Below are 24,406 nucleotides of genomic sequence, written 5' to 3'. Positions count from 1 at the left end.
TGTAGTGATCAAACTGAATGTGGTTAAACATAAAATTCTTTGACTTGCAACTCTGCTGTTATTAAGCCAACTTTGTACTGATTCCGGCTATCAGTCCAATGTAATGGCATCAAGATAACAATCCTCTCAACCAAATCATTTGAGCATGGAATACTTGGGGTCTTACTAATAACAGCAGGTTTTTAGACTGTAGGGATTAGTTTCCAGCTCTCCAAAAATGTGCATCCACTTTGTACCTACGGGCTGGTTTTGGTAGACCAGCTGTTTGTGAGCTTTAACATCTATAAATTCAGTGTGTAGGATATCCATGTCTAAAATAGCCTTCTTTTTAAACATGTTGAAGCACTCTGGATGTCACAAGCTAAACCTCTATTTCTTAGGAAAAATGGTTTTTAAGCACAATGGTATCTGAACTTGGGAAATTAAAGTTGAATGACAAATAATTTCCAGTTTTAGTAAAGAAATGATCAAGTCCTGCTTAAACTGGCTGTCCTTTTCTGGTGGTGTTTGTTTTATTTCCCCCAAACTGAGTCATTTTTCATTATATGAGTTTTTGTTACTACCTACACATCACATTGAACAAGTCAGGTGCCGTCAGCTCACCCATTTTTAGTGTCTGTATGGCCTCTTCAAAGATCAAACAGTTTTAGAGGAAGAGCTGAGAAATTTCTGCTTGCAACCCTTTTCTCCATTCTCATTCTCAGTCTATCCCCATGTTAGAGAAAGTCATTATTCTTGTCCCACACTTTGAAAAGATGGTTTTGTAGAAGGCTAAGTTTTTTAAAAATTATAATTGATTTACAATGTTGCATTAATTACTTCTCTACAGCAAAGTGACTCAGTTTTATATACATATACTTTTTCGTATTCTTTTCCATTATGGTTTATCACAGGATATTGAATATAGTTCCTTATGCTATAAGTAGGGCTTTGTTGTTTCTCCATTCTATATAAACCTGTTCACATCTATGGCAGGTTAACTGTGGTCTATGACTGACCACAGTGAGAGCTGTCTTGTAGGCATATGTCTGCAGGAGACCATCTTCTTCCATTTCTAGAAACTCAAGTGGCTTATTAAATGCTTTTGCATGTTTTGGGGAAACAGAAGTCACCACACCGTTTATCATGAAAGCCTCAGTATCCCAGGAAACAACCCACACTCCAATAGTTGTGCTGTGGACAATTTTGCAAGACACTCAGCAGGTAAGAACTTAATTGACCATAAGTGAATGGGTTTATTTCTGAGCTCTCTATACTGTTTCATTGATTTGTGTCTATATTTGTGCCAGGACCATACTGTTTTGATTACTGTAGGTTTGTAGTCTAGTCTGAAGTTAGCTTATTTCCTCCAGTGGCCGCTATATTCAACTGCAAATTGGTTGGGGGACACCAAAATAAAACCCCAATTTTGATGAGTTTAGAAGCCCTTGGCTATCTCACTGAAGAGTTGTGAATATCAGTTTCTACTTTTACATTCCTTTCTCAACCATGTGCTTGCATGCATGCTTAGTCGCTTCAGTCGTGCCCAACTCTTTGCGACCCTATGGACTGTATCCCACCAGGCTTCTCTATCCATGGGATTCTCCGAGCAAGAACACCGGAGTGGGTTGCCTTGAGCCACCTGGGAAGCCCTTCTCAACCATGCCCAAGCTCAAATTCTTTTCTGCATGTTGTGAAGCATGCCCTTTTCGATTTACCTCCCTAAACCAGTTGCCTATGTTATGCCAGTAGTCAGTAAAGGTACACAGTTATGGGTCTTTCCTGGTGGTCCATCTTCCAGGGCAAGGGACATGAGTTCAATCCCCAATTGGGAAACTAATATTCCACATGCCGTGGGGCAACTAAGCCCACACACTGCAACCAGAGGACCCATGTAGCACAACTGGAACCCAGTGCAGCCAAGTAAACAAATAAATGTATTTTTTTTAACGTTAGTTGTTTAGACTTCTAAATGATCATCATGTCTGTCTGGTTCCTGCTGGCACTGATTGGTATTGTCATCATTCTCATTTTCATTAACTGAACTATTAAAAAACATGGCCACAACATTCACCGTGTTAAAAATTGAACTAGCACCGTCTCAACACAAATCGCAACAGTCAGTTCACAGGCAAAGTGGATGTTCATGCTGTAGATTACAGAGCACTTGAGCTGAATCCCTGGGTCGGGAAGGGTGGTTATAATGAATGATCCATTGTCAGGAACTGCAAATTGTGGGTGCCATCAGCAGTGGTAGAAACTAGGGAAAGTGCCATGTCCATTTGGTACTAAAACCAGTATGGCTTTCAGCCTCTCTTTTTGGGGTCACCTTTGGGGGCTGTACCTTTCCCCCAACCTTCTGTGCCCATTACTGAAAACTGGGAATTTTCTCATCCCAGGGAAGAGTTTACCTGATGTAGGACTTTTACTGCTAAAATAAGGAGAATCCTAGACAAACTGGCTTGGTTGTTCATGATAGCAAATGCTTGCAGGATCAAGAACTCAGCTTCAAGGTAAATACTGTATAATGTGTGAAATTGAAAAAGAACAACTCATAGATTAAGGAAACAGGTTGGTCAGAAGCGATGGAGGTGGAAATGGGTGAAGGAGGTCAGTTATAGGGTAAGTTCTGGGGATGTAATGTAGAGCATGGTAACTATAGTTAACAATGCTCTTATTGCATGTATGAAAGTTGCAATGAAATTAGATCTTAAAAGTTCTCACCACAAGAAAAATATTATAACCAGATGAGGTGATAGATGGTTACTAAACTTATTGTGGTCATCATTTTGTAATGTACATACATGTCAGGTCATTTTGTATACCTTGAACTAATATGTTATATGTTAATTAACTATATCTCAATAAAACCGGAAAAAAGTCTCCATATTAAAAAATCAATTGTATTTCTATATACTGCTGCTGCTGCTGCTGCTGCTGCTAAGTTGCTTCAGTCATGTCCAACTCTGTGTGACCCCATAGACGGCAGCCCACCAGGCTCCCCCGTCCCTGGGATTCTCCAGGCAAGAACACTGGAGCGGGTTGCAATTTCCTTCTCCAATGCATGAAAGTGAAAGTGAAGTCGCTCAGTCGTGTCCGACTCTTCACGACCCCATGGACTGCAGCCTACCAGGCTCCTCCATCCATGGGATTTTCCAGGCAAGAGCACTGGAGTGGGGTGCCATTGCCTTCTCCGATTTCTATATACTAGCAACCAACAATTCCAAATTGTAATCTTTAGAATTCCACTTATAATAACATTTTTAAAACATAAGAGCTTCCCTGGTGGTCCAGTGGTTAAGAATCCACCTGCCGATGCAGGAGATAAGGGTTTGATTCCTGGTCCAAGAATATCCCACACACTGCAGAGCAACTAACCTGTGCGTCGCAACTACTGAGCCCACGTGCTGCGCTGTGCTTAGACCCTCTGTCGTGGCCAACTCTTTGCAGCCCCTTGGACTGTAGCCCACCAGGCTCCTCTGTCCATGGGGATTCTCCAGGCAAGAATATTGGAGTGGGTTGTAGTGCTCTCCCAACCCAGGGATTGAACCCAGGTCTCCTGCATTGCAGGCAGATTTGTTACTGTCTGAGCCACCTGGGAAGCCCATGAGCCACAACTACTGAAACTGGGTCCCCTAGAGCCCGTGCTCCACAACAAGAGACGCCACCACAATGAGAAGCCCACACACAGCAACTAGGGAAAGCCCATAGTAACAAAGACCCAGCACAGCTGAAAATAAATAAATCTTAAACATGAATTAAGTAGGGGTACATTTAACAGAATATATTTAAGACCTGCACACTGAAAACTATCAAACTTTCGTGAGAAATTAACAAAGACTTCTTTAAAAAAATAGAAATACCATGCCAATAGATCAGAAGACTCAGTGTTGAGATGTCTCTTCTGCCCATATTGTTCTATAGAGACAACTCAACCCCAGTCAAAATTCCAGCAAGCATTCTTCAGGTAGAAATTGACAAGCTGATTCTAAAAGGTGTATAGAAATGCAAAGGACCTAGAATAGCCAAAATAATTTTGAAAAAACACAAAGCTGGAGGATATACACTACCTGATTTCATAATTCAGTACAGTCTTGCAACAGTGAGCAGGAAATTAAGACAATATGATGCAGGCATAAGGAGGAACAGATAGATCAATAGAATAAAATATAGACTTTCCTGGTAGCGTAGTGGCTAAGAATCCGCCTGCCAAGGCAAGGGACGTGGGTTTGATCCCTGGTGTGAAAGGGTTCCACGTGCTGTGGGGCTGCTATGCAACTAAGTGAAGTCGGTGCTCTGCAATAAGAGAAGCCACCACCTGCCGCAACTAGAGAAAGCCCACGCAAAGCAACAAAGACCTGGCGTAGACAAAGATAAATAAAATCTTTTTCTAAAGTAGAATATAGTGCAGATATAGACACATGTACATATGGTTAGTTGATTTTTAACAAAATATCAAGCGATGACACCGATGGGAAAATGATAGTGTTTGTCACAAATGCTGCCGGAACAACTCGATATCCATATAGAGAAAAAAATTAAAGCACTCATCTATGCCTCAGACTATATATAAAAATGGATAAATTCCAAATGGGTTGGAGATCCAAATGCAAAAGCTAAAACCATAAAGCTTCTAGAAGAAAACATAAGAGAAAGCCTTTGTCAGCTACCTGATCTAAGGCAAAGATTTCTTAGGTAGGATACAAAAACAAAATCCACAAAAAAATACTGATAATTGGACTTCATCAAAATTAAAAATATCTGCTCATGAAAAGACACTGTTAAGTAATAAAAGACAAACCATTGACCGAAAGAAAATTTTATTTATGTGACAGAAGACTTAGTGCCAGAATATATAAAAATTCTCAAAACTTGATATAAAAAATAGGTCAAAGATTTAAACCATCACATAACCAAAAGAAGATATATAAATGTCAGGTAAGCACATGAAAAAGATACTTATTATCCTTAGTAATTAGGGAAGTAAAAATTCAAGCTACAGTGTTATATACAACACACCTACTAGAATAGCTAAAAGTTAAAAGACAAAACCCAAGGAACTGGCCACCCCAGATGCTGGGGAGGATGCAGAGCAATTAGAACATGCATGTGTTGTGAGTCTTCCGAATTTGCTGGCACCCTGAGCGCAGCACTTTCACAGCATCATCTTTCAGGATTTGAAAGAGCTCAGCGGGAATGCCATCACCTCCGCTAGCTTTGCTCGTAGTGATGCCTCCTAAGGCCCACTTGACTTCATTCTCCAGGACGTCCAGCTCTAGGTGAGTGACCACACCATGGTTGTCCAGGTCACTGAGAACTTTTCTGCATGGTTCTTCCGTGTATTCTTGCCACCTCTTCTTAAGCTCTTCTGCTTCTGTTAGGAGGAGACGGTTAGACGGCATCACCAATTCAATGGACATGAATTTGAGCAAAGTCCAAGAGATAGTGGAGAACAGAGGAGCTTGGTGTGCTACAGTCCACAGGGTTGCAGAGTCCGACACAACCTAGCAACTGAACAATAACAACAAAATGGTGGTGGGGGGAATGCAAAATGGTATAAGCCACTTTTGATAAGTTTTGCTTTCACTGTTTTTTTTTTAAAGTAAGCATGTACTTACCATATGACTCAGCAATCCCATTCCTAGATATTTGCCTACAAGGAAAGAAAACATATACCCACACAAAACCCTGTGTGTGAGTGTGCTAGCAGTTTTATTTAATAATAGCCCATAACAGGCAAACAGATAGCCATATGTGGCACTTCTGTATAATGGAAACTGCTCAGCAACAGAAAGAAACTACTGATATCCACATCAACATGGATAACTCTGAAAAGTTTCATGTTGAATGAAAAAGCCAGGTTTGAAAGGCTACATACTGTAAGGATTCCATGTTTATATCATTCTATAGAAAATAACAGAAACCAGATCAGTGACTGCTCGGGGCTGGGGATGTCACAGGGTAACTGTGAGGGTGTTAAAAATGACCCATTTAATGTTTGTGCTGCAGGTGGTTACACTATTACACACATTTGTGGAAACAGAACCGTTCATTCAAGATGAGTGAATTTTACTGCTTGTAAGTTATACTGCACACCTATTTTTTTTTAAAGGAATGAAATAATGCCATTTGCAGTAATATTGATGGACCTAGAGATCACCATACTAAGTGGAGTAGGTCAGACAGAGAAAGACAAATATCAAAAGATGTCGCTTATACGTGGAATCTTTAAAAATGGTGCAGATGAACTTGTTTATAGAACAGGAACAGACTCCCAGACTTAGAGGGCAGGCTTATGGTTGCCAAGGGAGAACGGTGGGGAGAAGGATGAAGTGGGAGGATGGGACTGGCATACACACACTACTAAAAGGAAAACAGGTCCACAAGGACCTAGTGTAGTGCACAGGAGTTATCCTCAGTACTCTGCAATGACCTATACGGGAAAAGAATCTGAAAAGGCATAGATACATGAATGTGTGAAAGATGCTCTGCTGCTGCTGCTGCTGCTGCTGCTGCTGCTGCTGCTGCTGCTGCTGCTAAGTCGCTTCAGTCGTGTCCAACTCCGCGCAGCTCCATAGATGGAAGCCCACCAGGCTCCCCCGTCCCTGGGATTCTCCAGGCAAGAACACTGGAGTGGGTTGCCATTTCCTTCTCCAATGCATGAAAGTGAAAAGTGAAAGTGAAGTCGCTCAGTCATGTCCGACTCTTAGCCACCCCATGGACTGCAGCCCACCAGGCTCCTCCATCCATAGGATTTTCCAGGCAAGAGTACTGGCTCAGTCATGTCCAACTTTTTGAGACCCTATGGACTATACAGTCTATGGAATTCTGCAGGCCAGAATACTGGAGTGGGTAGCCCTTCCCTTCTCCAGGGGATCTGCCGATTGAACCCAGCTCTCCTGCATGCAGGCAGATTCTTTACCAGCTTAGCCACCAGGGAAGCCCGGGTCTATGAACATAACGAAATCACTTTGCTGTACATCTAAAACTAACACAGCATTGTGAATTACCTATATTCCAATATAAAATTAAAAAGAATCAATGTGCCATTGTGCTGTTGACACTGGACTGTATCTATTCATCTCCATTTCTGAACGGGGAACCCACCCACCCAGGACTGTCTCCTCTCTTCCCAGAGTGAGCCCTGAGTAGCCTGGCTTCTATGCCAGAAGACACGAATGGACACCAGGCAAGGGGAGAGGCAGGGGGTGAGGGCAGAGGCTCCCGGTAAGCCTTCCCCTCTAATCACTCTGGCCAGTACATGAGCTCACATTGGGTTCTGACACCTGTTTCCAGAGTCAGCCGGATACTAGGTAGGCATGCCCTCCAGACCCCAGGGATCTGTGGTGACTCAGCATTCAGAGCTGATGGCTGGTAACCTGCAACATAGATGGCAGCTGCCCTTCCTCTCTAACCATGGGATTTTCCTCCATCCATGGGATTTTCCTCCATCCATGGGATTTTCCAGGCAAGAGTACTGGAGTGGGGTGCCATCGCCTTCTCCCCCATGTACCCTGCTGCTGCTGCTGCTGCTAAGTCGCTTCAGTCGTGTCCGACTCTGTGCGACCTCGTAGACCGCAGCCCACCAGGCTCCCCTGTCCCTGGGATTCTCCAGGCAAGAACACTGGAGTGGGTTGCCATTTCCTTCTCCAGTGCATGAAAGTGAAAAGTGTAAGTCACTCAGTCGTGTCCGACTCTTAGCGAGCCCATGGACTGCGGCCCACCAGGCTCCTCCGTCCATGGGATTTTCCAGGCAAGAGTGCTGGAGTGGGGTGCCATGGCCTTCTCCCCCATGTACCCTAGAGCCCAAGTATTCCACAAGAAAAGTCACCACAAGGGGGAGCCCGTGCGCCACAGTGAGGAGTAGCCCCCATTGGCTGCAACTCGAGAGAGCCTGCGCAAAGCAGCAAAGACCCAGTGCAGCCACAAATAAACTACATACCCACACATATAATATACATCTATATATTATACACATATGTATCATATACCTATACGCACACACAGTATTTGACCCCATAACAACCACCTGGGTGGATGCTCTTCTTGGCCTCATTTCCAGAATAGAAACTGAGGCCCAGGGAAGTGAAACAACCCAGCCAGGAAGGAACCAAGATGAGACTTAAACCCGCGTGAGCCTGATCCCAAAGAGGAGGTTTTTGAACGTCCCACTGCTGGATGCCACCTGATGATTCTGGGCTTTTGTTTTTTACCTCACACCTTTGCTTCCCGCACCTTCTCCCGCGTCCTCGCAAATTCGGGGAATTCCCTGCACACAGACTCCTTCCCGTCTCTCGACCATCTCCAGCTGGAATGCCTGAGTTCTGCTCTAGCATCTGACTCAACTTGACTGAATCGGACCACTGCGGGGTGACTCACACCTAGGAAGAGCAACCCCAGAGACAGACAATGTCAGTAGGCTACGTCCACCGCGCCCCCTGAAGCTGCACCTTGTAGCGCGGGCCGGAACCCTTCCGCGGGACCAGGGAGGCGCCCCCTGCTGGAAGGCTGCCGCAAGTGAGCAGAGATGCCGCATACCTGGACTCCCCCGGACACTCCAGGTGGCGCCTGCCTTCCAGAGTCAGCAGAACCTGGCAAGAGCTGGTGGCGCCGACCTTCTCTGCTTCAGGGAGGTGGCCCGAGTCTCCTGCGCTGGCAGCCAACGTGGAGGCCGTGATGCAGGCACCCCCGCTGCAGATGCCCCGGCTCTTCTAGGTGCTGCTGATGCTTTGGCATCTCGGCTGGTTTGGAGGTGGGCGCCTCCGGAAGAGTCCCTTATGCTTGGTCAGGGTTTGTGGTGGACCCTAAGTAATCTTCACACGGAGCTGACCTTCTGGGCTCGGCTGGGGAGCAGGCGGGAGGCAAGGAGATGGCAGGGAAGAGAAGACGGGCAGGAGTCCCTGTGAACACGCACAGCGCCTTGCACTTGGAAGGTGAAATGAGGGGTCGCAGGCTGTGGGGTAGAAGCGGCGCTGCAGACTCACGGGGGAGGACCCTGGAGCTAGCATGGGGGTGCAGGGGGCGTTTTTATACGTCCTTGGCTGTGAGAGCCGCCCCTCTTGTGTGGTTGGGCACATGGTCTTCGTGCTTCCTGCCCAAGTCATCAGGACCATGACTCCCTTCCTCCAAGCAGTAGCCCCAGACCTCACCAACAGCCACGGACTCCCCACCTGCCAGGAGCTCCATCCCAAGCTCTGTCTTCTCCTCCTCCCCACCTGAGGGCCCTTCCTCTCTCACCTGGGTCCTGCCTGCCTTCTGATGTCCAGCTGAAGCCCTGCCTCCTGCAGGTGGCCGTCCCTGGTCACCCTGCTTGCGCCGATTTCCCTCTCTCTCATAAGCATCACCGTCTGTGCCTGCCACTCGGCCTCTGCACGGTGCGCCCACCTTGTTAGACGTTCGCCCTGTCCCTCTGGTTTTCTCCAGTGAGCCGTGTGGGCAGCAAAAGGGCTTTGAACTCCACAGCCGGGAACAGTGCTGCACCCCAGGAGGAGGGGTCTGGTTGCAAGGAGACTTAGGAAAGAGGGGATTTCCCACGCGGGCAGGGAGACCCCCATGAAGCCAAACAGAGGGTGTGCCCCAGGCATGATGAAGTAGGCTGTTACTGCTCCCCTCACCCAGATTCTCCAGGTCTTCATGGTCTCAGCCTCTCTCTGTACGTCTACATTTTTCTCCTCATCAGCCTCCTCTGCTTTAGGGCCAGACATGCATATCTAGGCTCTGGCTTCAAACCCTGTGAATCCTGTGCTCAGTGGAGTAAGACTGATGCCCCACTCCTGCTGGCTAGGGGAGAGAATCTGTTTGACTCCTGGGTCAGAGGACTTCCTGGTGCTGTCACCAGAGGTCAGCAGGGCAGAGTCACATGAGCTGTGCAAGGGCTGGGACTCTGAGGAGTGTGGTCAAGTCCTCTAAGGAGGGAGTGGGGTTTGGAAGAAGTGGGGGCATTTCTAGGACAGGAAGGAAGATGCGTGATAAGGGCTAATGGACCGCAGTGCCAGGGCCAAGGTTCCAGGTCAAACCCTTTACTTCTGCTCCTGCCCTTTCTGACATAACTGGTCACAAACTGACTGCAGACTTTCCACAATTCTGCTGACTTTTCTCACTTGCTCACAAAAGTAGGTGAGAGGTGCCGGAAGTGCTGGAAAGACCTGAGTTCTAATCCAGACCTGCCGTTTACTGGCTCCGTGAATTTGGTCCAATGACAAAAGATTTCTGAGTGTCCTCATCTGAAAAACTGAGGTTATGGAGGCAGTGGTGTGCAGTTGTGTGTGGTGGGAGAGGGTGGCAGTTACAGGAGCAGCTGGAGCTGAGGGTTTAGCCAAGTATTGGCACCCGTGTGGTAGAGAGCCTGAGAGGCAAATATTTTCCTGCTTTTACATCACATCCTGATGTTATCAGGAAGGCAGGCCATTGAATAACTAACAATGTTTTATGCTGACACATAAAACCGGTGCATCTTGTGACTAGCAGCATCCTGCATGCGTGCTAAGCCGCTCAGTTGTGTCTGACTCTTTGTGATCCTGTGGACTGTAGCCCGCCAGGTTCCTCTGTCCGTGGATTCTCCAGGCAAGGATACTGGCGTAGGTTGCCATACTCTTCAGGGGATCCTCCCAACCCGGGGATCAAACCCGTATCTCTTACGTCTCGTCTCCTGCATCGGCAGGTTTGTGTGTGTGTTTTACCACTAGCGCCACCTGGGAAGCCCAGTGGCATCTTAAATTTGGTGAAATAACATTATCAGTTGTGCTGATCTGAGGCAAGCGGCAATAGCACTGGGTAAAAATGTCCTCATCTGCGAAAAGGGGGCAGTGTCCCTCCTTTGGCCAGCTGCTCTGAGGCTACAATGAGGCCACGCCTGGAGGTGCCTGCCCTCGCCTCCCTCCCACTGCTGGGGCACAGGGGGCTTGGGGCAAACAGAGCTGTCCTGAGCTGGGAGCTTGTTTATCTGTGGAGAGGGAGGCCTCTGCACCGAGGGCCAAGCAAATATTTGTGGTTGTGGATTAACTCGAGTTCCAGGCTGTCATGGCGGCAGGAGGGCAAGCTTGCAGTTTCTCTGTGGCCCACCCCAGTAAGTCCCCTTCGAGGCAGGTCTGTGACAGGGGCTGGAGGAGGGGAGCAGGCCTGAAGGTGGGATTGTCTCGCCAGGGTTCAAGAAGCTGGCTGGAGCTTGGCGTAAGGAAATTGCAGCTCTGCCAGCAGCCAGGCCAAAGCTCTGGTTGGCATTCCTCGGGCTTGGGTCCCACGGTTCCCAGGGGCCTTCTTCCCAGACTCTGAGGGAGGTGGGAGTTGGCTGAGGGCCTCCAGATCTGAGCCATCACCAGAGGCAGCTTGGAGCCCCGGGGGTGCCCGCCCCACCCCCACCTCTACTTCTAAACCCTTTAAACAAAAGTCAGAACTAGCCTCAGAGGGAGTCAGCAAAGGTGGGAGGTCAGCAGGGAGGGGGTCCTGGTGGGGCACCCCCTCAGCCTGGGGGGCAACAGGGCACCTAGGTTTCTGGCCTGAAGTGCTACCTCTGTGGCCTTGGGGCTTGCCTGGTGGTTTGGGGCAGGGGTTAAAGTTCCAGGCCTGGAGCCACGTGGGCCTGAGCTAACTAACTCTTCCACTTCCTGGTTGGGAGTGTTTGAAGAGTGACTTCTCTCCTGTGACCCTCAATCCCCGCTCTGTGAAATAGGGTGACACGGTGACTACCTACCTCTTGAGTGGTGGTGAGCCTTAGCTGAGATACTAGTAGCTCAAGCTTACTGAGCATTTGCTATGCGCAAACCTATTCAATAGCTTTATGTAGATTAACTCATTTTAATTCTCAGAAGAACCAGATAAGGCAGAAATACAGTTTTCCCATCCATTTTACAAACAAGGAGACCAAGGAGCAGTAAGGGGTCTTACCTAGCAACCCTGTCCTGGAGCTGGGATTCGCTCTGACTTGGTGACCCGCCCTCTGAACCAGGTACAAATTGCTTCAAAGGCACCATGACTGTCCAGTAAATGTTAGTTATTACTCTTGGCCTGGCCTGTACACTGGCAGAGGCGCCACCCCCAAGCCCTCATCAGGGGAGGGCACAAACCCTTCTGTGCCGAGTCCCCTTTGATCTTCCCCGGGTTGCTGCCCCTTCCACTTCCTCTCTTCACCCTTGCAGACTCAGGGCGTGTGACCTTAGCTCTGTATAGAGAAGCGGACGGAACAGTGACTGGGGACCCCTGACCCCAGCTCCCGCCCTGGCGACCAGCACACACACACACACAGAGGAGGCTTGTTCACTCAGCTCCCACAGTGGGGGCAGGGGGTGGCGGTGGGCAGCGTGGGGCCTGGTGGGGCTGCTGGAAGCTCAGAAGTCCTCCTCAGACAGGTGGCTGCGGCTTCAGAATGTGGCAGCTTTCAAGCCTCTTACTGTTCGTGACCGTCTGGGGAATTTTCAGCACACCAGCTCCTCCCGGTAAGGCCATGCTCCGCTTCCCCACTCCCTGGGACCCTCGGGGTCTTCATACCTTTCGCTATCCTCTCTCAGCCTCAGGGTGAGGTGAGATGAACTGGGATGGCGTGAGTGTGGGCAAGAGCAGCAGGGTGCGCAGGGTCTGAGTACTGAGATGGCGGCCGGAGCCCCTGGGGCACGCCCTTCCTCCTCCCTGGGGGGGAGCGGTCACGCAGACCCCTGGCTTTGCCTCTCCGCCACTGCCCCCCTCAGCTGTGTAAACCCCAGGCCCAGCTGCCACCCATACCACCCCAGGGCGGCCTCTCCTCCTAAAATGCTCATCTGCTGCCCCGCCCCAGCTGCTCCTCTGGTCCACACAGCCGAGAACCGGACCAGAATGCAGGGGGAGAGGGGGCCTGTGGGAGAAATGAGCTGCCTGGCTTATTAGGCAGGCCATTCCCCCACCGCCTGGGGCCACAGCAGGCTGTTCCTTACATTTCTGCCTCTTCTTGAGCGGCTGGTCTGCCTGGGGTGCCTTCCTCCCCACCCTCCACCCTGGTCAGTGTGGCTCCTAAGGCCAGACTCCGTTCCAGCGCATCTTCCTTCCCTGAGGATGCCCTTCCTGGCCACGGCATCCCGGAGCCTCTCTTCTACACTCCCCCACTCGGTCCCTCCACCGCGGCTGTTCCCCCTGCAGCCAAGGCAGACACCTTTCAGAGCCTGGGGGTATCGTGGTGCTCCCTGAGTGGCAGTGCTGCTGGTATCCAGGTGTTCCTGCCCAAGGGGAAGGGCATGGGAAAGTCATCACGGGGTGGGGGAGGGGAGGGCAGGGAGGCTGCAGGGAGGGAGTCAAGACTGGGTGCCTCAAGGCTTGGAGAACAATGGTGAAGGTGAAGTCGCTCAGTCGTGTCCAACTCTTTGGGACCCCGTGGACTGTAGCCTACCAGGCTCCTCCGTCCATGGGATTCTCCAGGCAAGAATACTGGAGTGGGTTGCTATTTCCTTCTCCAGGGGATCTTCCCGACCCAGGGATCGAACCCAGGTCTCCCACATTGGAGCCAGACGCTTTAACCTCTGAGCCACCAGGGAAGCCCATTTAACTCTGCAGTTGAACAATACCAAGAGCAGTGAAAGTCACTCAATAGCATCGGACTCTGTGACCCCACGAAGGGGTCAGGAGCCTGCCAGGCTCCTCTGTCTATGGAATTCTCCAGGCCAGAATACTGGCGTAGGTTGCTTTTCCCTTCTCCAGGGGATCTTCCTGACCCAGGAATGGAACCGGGGTCTCCTGCGCTGCAGGCGGGTTCTTTTCCAGCTGAGCCCTCAGGGAAGCCCAGTAACAGCAGCAGCAGGTGGCACTGGTCGCTGGCTGCTCTTTTCTGTGCCTGGCACTATGCTATTTGTTTTACATGATTATCTCATCCTCATCTTTTGATGAATAAACCAAAGTGAAGAGAGGTAAAGGCTGGCTCAAGGTCACATGGAGATTGGGTTGGGTTCAGAAGGTCCGGCTGTCTTAGCGCACGCACTCTGAATGGTCAAGCGTCCTGTCCTCAGATTACTTGTCACCTCCTTCGGGAGAAGGAGGAGAGCAGGGGAGGCGGGGACCCAAGATGCAAACCTCTCCAGGGTCTCTCCCGAGTGGGGGCCCCTCGTGGCAGGCCCCCCACCAAAGTCAGCTCCCCATCCCCACTCCAGACTCAGTGTTCTCCAGCAGCCAGCGTGCCCACCAGGTGCTGCGGATCCGCAAACGTGCCAACTCCTTCCTGGAGGAGCTGCGGCCCGGCAGCGTGGAGCGTGAGTGCTCAGAGGAGGTCTGTGAGTTCGAGGAAGCTCGGGAGATTTTCCAAAACACGGAAGACACAGTAAGGCCGCCCGACTGGGTGCAGAACATGAGGCTCAAGGGTGGGACCTGGAGGAGCAGCCTGGGGCCCTTGGAAGGGGGGCAGTGGACGCCAGCCCCTTGCCCTCCCAGCTTGCTGGGGTGCAGCCGCGGAGTAAATGGCCCTACGGTCTTGGTCAGGGCACACAGGACTCCAAGAAATAGAACCCTGCAATGAACATAAAGAGTCTTGGAAGCTTTGGGCTGGGTTCCCACTCAGTCCCACGGGAGGCATTCAGCCCCAGTTCACCTGCGACTGGCCACCACTGCCTCCCCTCTCCTCTCTCCCTGTGGCCAAACTGCCACCCCTGCTTCCATGCCGCACCCCTGCTTAACTGCTCATCAGGCGACCCAAGACTCTGATGTCTCTGCACACACACTCACTCTGTGCCTCAGAGTCTCCAGGGCTGAAACCTGGTTGCTCAGGGCATCTAAGGAAAGGGGTCTGTCCTCTCTGGCCCCCAGAGCTCCGTGGTGGAGACCCTGAGGCGGTAGGGTGCACTCAGTAAGGGAGGTGGCTTCCTGATACAAGGCTCAGACCCCCTCCAGCTCCAAGAGCTCACTTTAGCTCCTAGGACCTGGGGGCTGTGCCACCACTGGGGGCCCCTCAAGCTGTCTGTAGGCATGCCCTCCTACTCAGGGCTTTCAGGGCTGAAGGGGGAACTCTGGGCAGCTTTTTCTCTTGCCCTCCTCCTCCACCTTGACTAGAGCCCCACGGTCTCTTTCCTCAAATGGCCTCCTCAGCAGACGCCTAGGTGGCTTTCTGCAGGCATGGCCTGGGCACATCACACCCACCTAACCCGAGTCTCCAGCGGGGGGCTTGTGGCCTGGGCATCAAGCAGTGGGTCTCAGGGAATGGTGGTCCCAGCCCAGCAGCAGAAGTGCCACCAGGACGGTGGTTCTAGTCACCAAGTCATGTCAGACTCTTGCAACCCCAGGGACTGTCGCCCGCCAGGCTCCTCTGTCCATGGGGTTTTCCAGGCAAGAATACTAGAGTGGGTTGCCATTTCCTTCTCTAGGGGATCTTCTTGACCTAGGGATGGTACCCAGGTCTCCTGAATTCCTGGCAGATTCTTCACCAAGTCACCAGGGAAGCCCAAACCTGGTTACAAAAGCAGACTTCTTGAACTAGCAAGCTGTGTCTCACCTACAAGGTCCTCTGGTCACTCAGCTCTGAGCACACCCGCTCAGGGAGACCAGACAGGCTGAGAAAGGAGGGCGGGGCTGGAAAGAGACGGAGCCGGGCACGCCGCGGGTGGGGGAGCTTTTGGGTCCCTGCTGCCGCAGCGGCTGCTTTGGTGGCAGCCAGCACCCCGAGCGAGCTTCCAGGGCACGGGGGTCAGGTATGGGATGAGGAGACGGCCAGAGAGGCAAGGGGGAGCCTGGCATTTCTCAGGACGCAGCTGCCTCCCCGCCCCGCCCCTCCCCGGCTCGTGTGGGGTAGTCGCTCCCCTGCGCGTTTAGATGCTGCCCTGCTGGGCCCGGGCCAGCGCGGGGAGGGGCCCCAGGGGCTCCCCATGTACACAGGTGGGCTGACGGCCCCTGATGCCGCCACTTCTCCCCGCAGATGGCCTTCTGGTCCAAGTATAGCGGTGAGTGCGCTCCAGACCTCGGGCCGCCACACCTGTGCCCCTCGGGGGGCTCCGGGTCGCTGGAGAACCGGGAGCGGGCCGGCGGCCAGGGTGACGCCCTCTTCACCCCTCGTCGCAGACGGGGACCAGTGCGAGCAGCGGCCCTCGGGGAGCCCGTGCGACCTCCCGTGCTGCGGGCGCGGCAAGTGCATCGACGGCCTGGGCGGCTTCCGCTGCGACTGCGCCGAGGGCTGGGAGGGCCGCTTCTGCCTGCACGGTGAGGGGGCGGGGGCGGCGGGGCGGGGGCCTCCCCGGGCCCGGGGCCGGCGGGGCGCGTAGAGCCGCGGCGCCCTCGCGGCGCCCTCCGTGTCTGCCCAGAGGTGCGCTTCACCAACTGCTCGGCGGAAAACGGCGGCTGCGCGCACTACTGCCTGGAGGAGGCGGGCCGGCGCCACTGCAGCTGCGCGCCCGGCTACCGGCTGCAGGACGACCACCAGCTCTGCGAGTCCAAGGGTGAGCGCCCTCAGCGGGGGCCGCGCGGGGTCCCCGGGCGGTGAGCGAGCCACCGTGCTGAGCCCCCGCAAGGGAGATGGGAGAAGGAGGCGGTCCCCGACGGGTGTCGCGGGTGTCCTGCCCGCTCTTTCCTTCGCTTGCCCGACTTTCTCCAGGCGCCACCGCTCACCTTGGGGACGCCTCCTGAGGCAGGAGCACAGGGGTATCTCCTCGGATGAGCGGACGTAGAGGCTCCAGCACCCTCCACATCTATCGTGTGCATGCTCAGTCGTGTCTGACTCTTTGCGACCCCATGGACTGGAGCCCACCAGGCTCCTCTGTCCCTGGAGTTTTCCAGGCAAGAATCCTGGAGCAAGTTGCTGTTTGCTTCTCCCGGAGGTCTTCCCAACCCAGGCACTGAACCCGAGTCTCCTGCGTCTCTCGCATGGGCAGGCAGATTCTTCACCAGCTGAGCCAGCTTGGATGTCTTTACCTCTGGCTTCTCTGAAGAGAGAGAGAGCAACCTTCTTTTCTGTTTTCCTTTTTGTACATTTTAATTTCTATCAGAGTTAGATACTTACACAACAATTGGAGTTTGGCAACTCTTACCATGAATTTCAACAGGTCGTTCCTCAGGGTGGATCCTCTTTCATTCACTGTGTGGCACCTTTTTCGTGTGGAAATGCACATCTTTCTACTTCTAGGAACGTTTCTTTAGTTATTTCCTTGGTGGCTTGACCTCCTGCTTTCTCTCTGTTCTCCCTTTCTGCTTCTTCTAATCAGATCTCTTCCCCCTGGGCTGATTTTCTAGTTTTATGGTCTCTTCCTTCTGTTTTCCATCTCTTTGATTGTGTGTTCTTCTTTTGGGGAACTTACCACGACTCTATAGTCCAGTCCTTTTATAGTCCTTTTACGGAAAAAAAAAAAAAAGAAAGAAAGAAAATCTAACTTTTCCTTTTGAAGTAATTAGAGAGTCACAGGATGTTTCAAAGAAAGACCTGCTGAGCCTGTTGGCCAGTGGACTTTTCTGTGAGACCATCTGAAGGCTCAAGTCACTGACAGAACCCTGTTGCCCAGATTCTTAGGTCTTCAGGCCATTTTCTGAGAGGAATCATCCACACCCATGCTTGAGTGGTCGCAGCCTGGCTTTAGCCCCTTGTGGGGGTGCAGGGGAGAGGAGCTGGCAGTTGCCCAGTCTGCAGGTGTCTGCGTGACTTGCTCTGGCCAGCCTTGTGTGTCGGTCTTTCCTGTGGCGTCTCCTTGAGTCCTGAGCTCACAGTGTCTGGTTCACCCTCTTCAGAGAATACACCTAGGGTCTTCTGCAGGGGTCAGAGACGAGAGTCAAGTCACTGATGAGGGCTCGAGACAGAAGCCTAGGGCTCTGGCAGTTTCTCTGACAAACTCTCAACATTCCTGCCATACTTCCTGGACAGCTTCCTCAGACACACATGGAGGCTTCCTGGGCACCTCTGGGGCTAAGCAGCCTGCCACTGCATCTCCTACTACTGGCTGAGGTTTCGGCTTCCTCCGACGACCAAGTCAGTCACTGTGCCCCCAGCTTCCGGAGTTTTGTTGCTGTTGTCTCATCTCCATTTGCTGTCACTGTTCTCCCTGCTGACGGCTTCCTCTTGCTCCTGCAAGTCTGAATCTCTCAACCCAGTGTGAAGGGCCCTGGCCTCAGTTCTGTTCTGCGCTCTCTTCTCCTGGCAGAGGACCGCACAACTGTGCTTAGAGCCACTTTGAGGCTCTCCAGGAGTGCCCTCCTTCACCGATCCATGAGTTCTTACCTCTGTTAGGAGCTCGGTAACGTCCCAGCATGAGAGCTCACTGCGTGTCCCAGGGATTACTCCCAACAGCCCTGGGGTGTACTGAACTCCTAGAACTTGAACAAGCTGCCTAAGGACAGGCCGCTGGGCAGAGATGCTGCTTGGTCTGACTCCTGCCATGAAGTGGCACTGGTTTTTAACCGACTGACTGACCTGAGGGGCTTTGCAAGGTGATAGAACTACACGTCTAAGCATCATTTATCCTACAAGGCAGTAAATGAGGCTGCTTGCAGGAGGTGGACAGACGTGGGGGGCAGTCTTGGGAGCAGTGCCCGGCAGGCACTCAGCTGCTTTCTCCTGCCTTCAGTGACGTTCCCTTGTGGGAGGCTAGGGAAGCGAATGGAGAAGAAACGCAAGACCTTGAAACGTGACACAAACCAAGTCGACCAAGAAGACCAGTTGGATCCACGGATTGTCAGTGGGCAGGAGGCTAGATGGGGAGACAGCCCCTGGCAGGTGAGAGGAGAGGCAACAGTTCACCGTCTGGGTCAGGAGTCACTGAGCCCAGTTCCTGTTGTGGAGGCATCAGTGGGGAGGGAAGTGAGCCTTTGCTCTCCGTAGGGGAGGCAGTGCTAAGTCCCAAAGAAAGACGGCGCTAACCTGATGAGGGAGGAGCAGCTGGGCAGGGTGGAGTGGGCACAGGTATATGTGTCTACAGCACCCTTGGGTGCAGAGCAAGCAGGAAGAAGTATAGCTTTAAGAATCAGCTGGAAAGATAATGCTGTGCTGGTGGTGTTTCAGGCAGAGGCCTGGCTGAGGGGAACAGTGTTTGCATAGCAAAAGGCTAGGAGGGAAGGTTGATCCCCGAGTCCCTCTCCAGTTTCCCCATGGAAACTAACACTTACTTGATGTCTGACTCCCAGGCACTAGGGGTTAGGGTCCCCAGAGATCAATAACCTGGGGACTGGCAGGTCTTGGGGATCTCACCCGCAGGAGGGTCAGGATCCTAAACACACAGCAACCCAATGGGACCAGAGCTGGGATGGTTGGCAGGACAGTGGCTGAGGGACCCTGGAGGGGGACCCCCAAGAGCTGTTGGGGGCCTCAAAGGCTACCTGGAGGACTCAAGGCGTAGCCTTAGCCATCGAGGGTAGGAAGAACTCTCTGCATGCTGCTGAGGGTGATTATAGGAACAGCATGGGCAAACGTGGGGAGACACCCTGGAACAGGCAAAGTCTTATCAAACGTGCAGAGGAGAAAGTGCCCCAAATTCCACGCTGTGTGACCAGGGAACCCAGGAAAGCCCTACTTAAGCAGCCAGTGCGTTGAGCTTGAGAACCATACCTAGGGCTGTGACAAGACCCCGGAGGCCTGAGCGGAGCTGCCACAAAGCTGTGTTGTAAAGTCCCTGCCCACCCCCCCACCCCTTCCAGGCAGTACTGCTGGACTCCAAGAAGAAGCTGGTCTGTGGGGCAGTGCTAATCCACGTCTCCTGGGTGCTGACGGTGGCCCACTGCTTGGAGAGCCATAAGAAGCTCATCGTCAGGCTCGGTGCGGGCTGGAAGCAGGCTGGAGGGCGGCTGGGTTTGGGGAGCCTGGTCTCTGGGGGACGTGAACCCACGCAGAAGGCATCTGCTGGGAAGAGGGCTGTGTGCTCCCAGCCCACTCCTCCCACGGTGGGATTTTAGACACCGTGACCCCAGGGAAGTCTGCACGCAAGGGGTTCTCTTTGAATCTGGTGGCCAGGTGTTTACCTATGTGTGTTTACAAATGAGAGGGTTACACACATACTTATGTCCTCACTCTCACTGTGTGGAGCAGGCTGTGTGGAGCACCTTGGGTGCAGAGACCCAGAAGGTGTCCACATGGCCTGGCCTCAGGGCCGCGCTTCACGCAGATTGACAGGGATCGGCTGTGCAGTGGGACCCTGGCATCTCCCATAGCAGCCAGCGGCTTCCCTGCAACAGCCCAGGGCTCCCCAAGCCTGGGCCCCACTCTACCAGTTTCTGGGGGTGGGGGCTCTCACTCCAACCATCAGGCAAAAAAGAAGGAAAAGGATATGTATTGAGAATGACTGACCAGACCCACACTTTCTGCCATTATGTCCAGCACAACCAAAGGCCAGTGGCCTCCCATGGGGCTGGGCTTGGAATAAGAGCCCCACCCCCACTCACCAAGAGCCATCTGCCTCACCTGAGAAGACCTTGTGTCGTGTGTGTGATCCAGATCTTTTTTCCCTGGTTAGAGCCTGTGTCCTGCTGGCCCTCCTTCTCTGGTCCTGCTGCTCCTGCCCTGCCCCCACTTCAGCAGGCACCCCATCTTCTCTCTGAGGCTCTGGTCTATGTCCCAGGTTTCCAGGGAGCTTCCCTGCTGACTGCCCACTGCTGGCCACTGCCCAAGCCTCCCTGCTGCATTTCTGAGCCAGTCCTGAATTCAGACCAGTGTTTGCCCCTTTAGGACAGACACTCGTAGGCTGTTAACTTGATAGGGACCTGTGGCCCAGGACCTGCCAGGGATGCATGGTGGCCACTCCCCCTGTGGCCCTGCCATCCACGAGGGCCCACAGGAGCAGGGCAGTGCTGTTAGCTTCGGCAGGGGCCCTGGGGAAGGACGTTCTCGCAGGCTCACTCTGACAGCCCCTCTGCCCTGCAGGGGAGTATGACATGCGGCGCTGGGAGAGCTGGGAGGTGGACCTGGACATCAAGGAGGTCATCGTCCACCCTAACTACACCAAGAGCACCAGTGACAACGACATCGCCCTGCTCCACCTGGCCAAGCCTGCCACTCTTTCGCAGACCATTGTGCCCATCTGCCTCCCGGACAGCGGCCTCTCTGAGCGCAAGCTCACCCAGGTCGGCCAGGAGACTGTGGTGACAGGCTGGGGCTACCGTGACGAGACCAAGAAAAACCGCACCTCCATCCTCAACTTCATCAAGATCCCCGTGGTCCCGTACAATGCATGTGTCCACGCCATGGAAAACAAGGTCTCTGAGAACATGCTGTGTGCTGGTATCCTCGGGAACTCGAGGGATGCCTGTGAGGGCGACAGTGGGGGGCCTATGGTCACCTTCTTCCGTGGCACCTGGTTCCTGGTGGGCCTGGTGAGCTGGGGCGAGGGCTGTGGGCGCCTCTACAACTACGGCGTTTACACCAAAGTCAGCCGTTACCTTGACTGGATCTACGGCCACATCAAAGCTGAGGCCCCTCTTGAGAGCCAGGTGCCTTAGCATCCCCCGTCACTTGTGTCTGGACCCCAGAGAACACCCTTGGATAGGGGCTGGATTGTTGAATGGCAAGACGTTGGACATTAAAAAGGGCTTGCTGCAAGCACACCAGCTACGGCTCTATTTTTCCAACCCTTTTCTGGGCTGCTCTGGAGGGAAGTATTTTTGGAGCATCTACTGCATGCCCCACACTTTATGAACAGAATCTTATTTAACTCCTACAGCACCTCTGTGGGGTAGGAAGGAGCATATCCGAGGTTTGCGGCATCTGAAGCCGGTAACGTGTAGGAAAGCTCGCTTAATGAAAAAGAATACAAAGTGGGACTACAAAAGTGTGAGAGCCCCTTCCAGGACTTTGGAAGGAGCTTGTGTGAGTCAGGGATCCAGATCCAGAGTAAATCCACCTCTGAAGGTACAGATTGCTGCTCATATTTTAGGGGAAGAAACAGGTTCAGGAAGTTTTGCATTGTGAAGCCAAGACCCAAACTAGGTCTGACTTCCATTTGGCTGTCCCCCTCTCTTCCTGCTGGCTATGGAGGCCAGCATTGGCCTGGTGTGAGGAGGAGCCAGAGTCCCAGAGGGCTTGGTTGAATCCAGAATGAGCTCACACTGTAAGTGGTGAAGCTGTTTAAGAACAATGTCACACAATCAATAAACAAGAGGCTCTGTCTTGACCTGACCTTATAGGCGTACCTGAATGAGACCGAGAAGTAAGTTAGGATGCACCCAACAGAAAGGGATAGTGGTGAGATAAAGCCAAAACAATTAGTCTAAAGTCATCAGATCAGTCTAACTCTATGTATGCCTCAGGCAAGTCACTTCTGTTTTCTGGGCATTAGTAAAATGAAGATTAGATTGACAGCGGTGGTTCTCAACCTTCACTGTACTTTTGAATCTCCTGCGGGGCTTTCAAAAACATGTCCATCCAATTTCACCTGCAGAGATTCTGGTTTAGAGGATTTAGGTGGGGAACCAAGACTTAGAACTCCTCAGGTCATTTTAACGTGTGACTGTAGCTGCGACCGGCGCATTCAGCGCAGGCGGCTGTGACCGGCGCACTCAGCGTGGCCGAGAGGAGCTACCCCACGTCCAAGGTCAGGGGCAGAAGCCGGGAGGACCCCATGCCCGAAGGGCGGCGGCCAAGAGGAGTTACCCCACATCTGAGGTCAGGGGCAGCGGCCGAGAGTGCCAGGCTGCGACGGCACAGGAACAGCCGAGAGGAGCTACCCGCGTCCGAGCCCAGGGCCGACGGCTGGGGAGGAGCAACCCCACGTCCAAGGAGCAGCGGCTGTGCGGGCACAGGAGGGCCTTAGAGGAGCTATCTCCCACGTTGAGGGAAGGGCAGCAGTGAGGAGATACCCCTCATTCAAGGTAAGGAGCAGTGGCTGCGCTTTGCTGGAGCAGGCATGAAGAGATACCCCATGCCCAAGGTAAGAGAAACCCAAGTAAGATGGTAGGTGTTGCAAGAGGGCATCAGAGGGCAGACACACTGAAACCATACTCACAGAAAATGAGTCAATCTAATCACACTAGGACCACAGCCTTGTCTAACTCAATGAAACTAAGCCATGCCCGCGGGGCAACCCAAGACAGGTGGGTCATGGTGGAGAGGTCTGACAGAATGTGGTTCACTGCAGAAGGCAATGGAAAACCACTTCAGTATTCTTGCCTTGAGAACCCCGTGAACAGTATGAAAAGCCAAAATGATAGGATACTGAAAGAGGAACTCCCAGGTCAGTAAGTGCCCAACATGCTAGTGGAGATCAGTGGAGAAATAAATCCAGAAAGTATGAAGGGATGGAGCCAAAGGAAAAACAATACCCAGCTGTGGATGTGACTGGTGATAGAAGCAAAGTCCAATGCTACAAAGAGCAATATTGCATAGGAACCTGGAATGTCAGCTCCATGAATCAAGGCAAATTGGAAGTGGTCAAACAGGAGATGGCAAGAGTGAACGTCGACATTCTAGGAATCAGCGAACTCAAATGGACTGGAATGGGTGAATTTAACTCAGATGACCATTATATCTACTACTGTGGGCAGGAATCCCTCAGAAGAAATGGAGTAGCCATCACGGTCAACAAAAGAGTCCGAAATGCAGTACTTGGATGCAATCTCAAAAACGGCAGAATGATCTCTGTTTGTTTCCAAGGCAAACCATTCAATATCACAGTAATCCAAGACTATGCCCCAACCAGTAACGCTGAAGAAACTGAAGTTGAACGGTTCTATGAAGACCTACAAGACCTTTCAGAACTAACACCCCAAAAAGATGCCCTTTTCATTATAGGGGACTGGAATGCAAAAGTAGTAAGTCAAGAAACACCTGGAGTAACAGGCAAATTTGGCCTTGGAATGCAGAATGAAGCAGGGCAAAGACTAATTGAGTTTTGCCAAGAAAATGCACTGGTTATAGCAAACACCCTCTTCCAACAACACAAGAGAAGACTCTACACATGGACATCACCAGATGGTCAACACCAAAATCAGATTGATTATATTCTTTGCAGCCAAAGATGGAGAAGCTCTATACAGCCAACAAAAACAAGACTAGGAGCTGACTGTGGCTCAGATCATGAACTCCTTATTACCAAATTCAGACTCAAATTGAAGAAAGTAGGGAAAACCACTCGACCATTCAGGTATGACCTAAATATAATCCCTTATGATTATACAGTGGAAGTGAGAAATAGATTTAAGGGCCTAGATCTGATAGATAGAGTGCCTGATGAACTATGGAATGAGGTTCGTGACATTGTACAGGAGACAGGGATCAAGACCATCCCCATGGAAAAGAAATGCAAAAAAGCAAAATGGCTGTCTGGGGAGGCCTTACAAAGAGCTGTGAAAAGAAGCGAAGCGAAAAGCAAAGGAGAAAAGGAAAGATATAAGCATTTGAATGCAGAGTTCCAAAGAATAGCAAGAAGAGATAAGAAAGCCTTCCTTAGCAATCAATGCAAAGAAATAGAGGAAAAGAACAGAATGGGAAAGACTAGAGATCTCTTCAAGAAAATTAGAGATACCAAGGGAACATTTCATGCAAGGATGGGCTCGATAAAGGACAGAAATAGTATGGACCTAACAG

The 24,406-nt window shown here is 51.9% G+C and overlaps 1 protein-coding gene and 1 long non-coding RNA gene across 2 annotated transcripts; one reads left to right on the top strand and one right to left on the bottom strand.

The window, feature by feature from the left end:
- Positions 1–4,782: 4,782 nt before the first annotated feature.
- LOC138432746 (uncharacterized) lies at positions 4,783–9,740 on the bottom strand. The gene is made up of 4 exons (XR_011253968.1): positions 9,217–9,740; positions 8,518–8,879; positions 8,193–8,360; positions 4,783–5,490 (listed from the first exon to the last, which is right to left on the bottom strand). It is a non-coding gene; the product is annotated as an uncharacterized lncRNA (long non-coding RNA).
- Positions 9,741–10,871: 1,131 nt separating this feature from the next.
- PROC (protein C, inactivator of coagulation factors Va and VIIIa) lies at positions 10,872–21,427 on the top strand. The gene is given in 9 exon segments (XM_069574255.1): positions 10,872–11,044; positions 12,324–12,410; positions 14,085–14,251; positions 15,836–15,860; positions 15,979–16,122; positions 16,125–16,352; positions 18,465–18,613; positions 19,531–19,648; positions 20,750–21,427. Coding segments are annotated over 9 exon segments (1,539 nt in total). The 5' UTR covers positions 10,872–10,998; the 3' UTR covers positions 21,325–21,427.
- Positions 21,428–24,406: the final 2,979 nt, after the last annotated feature.

Source organism: Ovis canadensis, chromosome 2, assembly GCF_042477335.2.
Source record: "Ovis canadensis isolate MfBH-ARS-UI-01 breed Bighorn chromosome 2, ARS-UI_OviCan_v2, whole genome shotgun sequence".
Classification (NCBI taxonomy): Eukaryota; Metazoa; Chordata; class Mammalia; order Artiodactyla; family Bovidae; genus Ovis; species Ovis canadensis.
The sequence above is the reverse complement of the archived record's forward strand: the minus strand, read 5'-3'. Positions and strand labels throughout refer to the sequence as shown.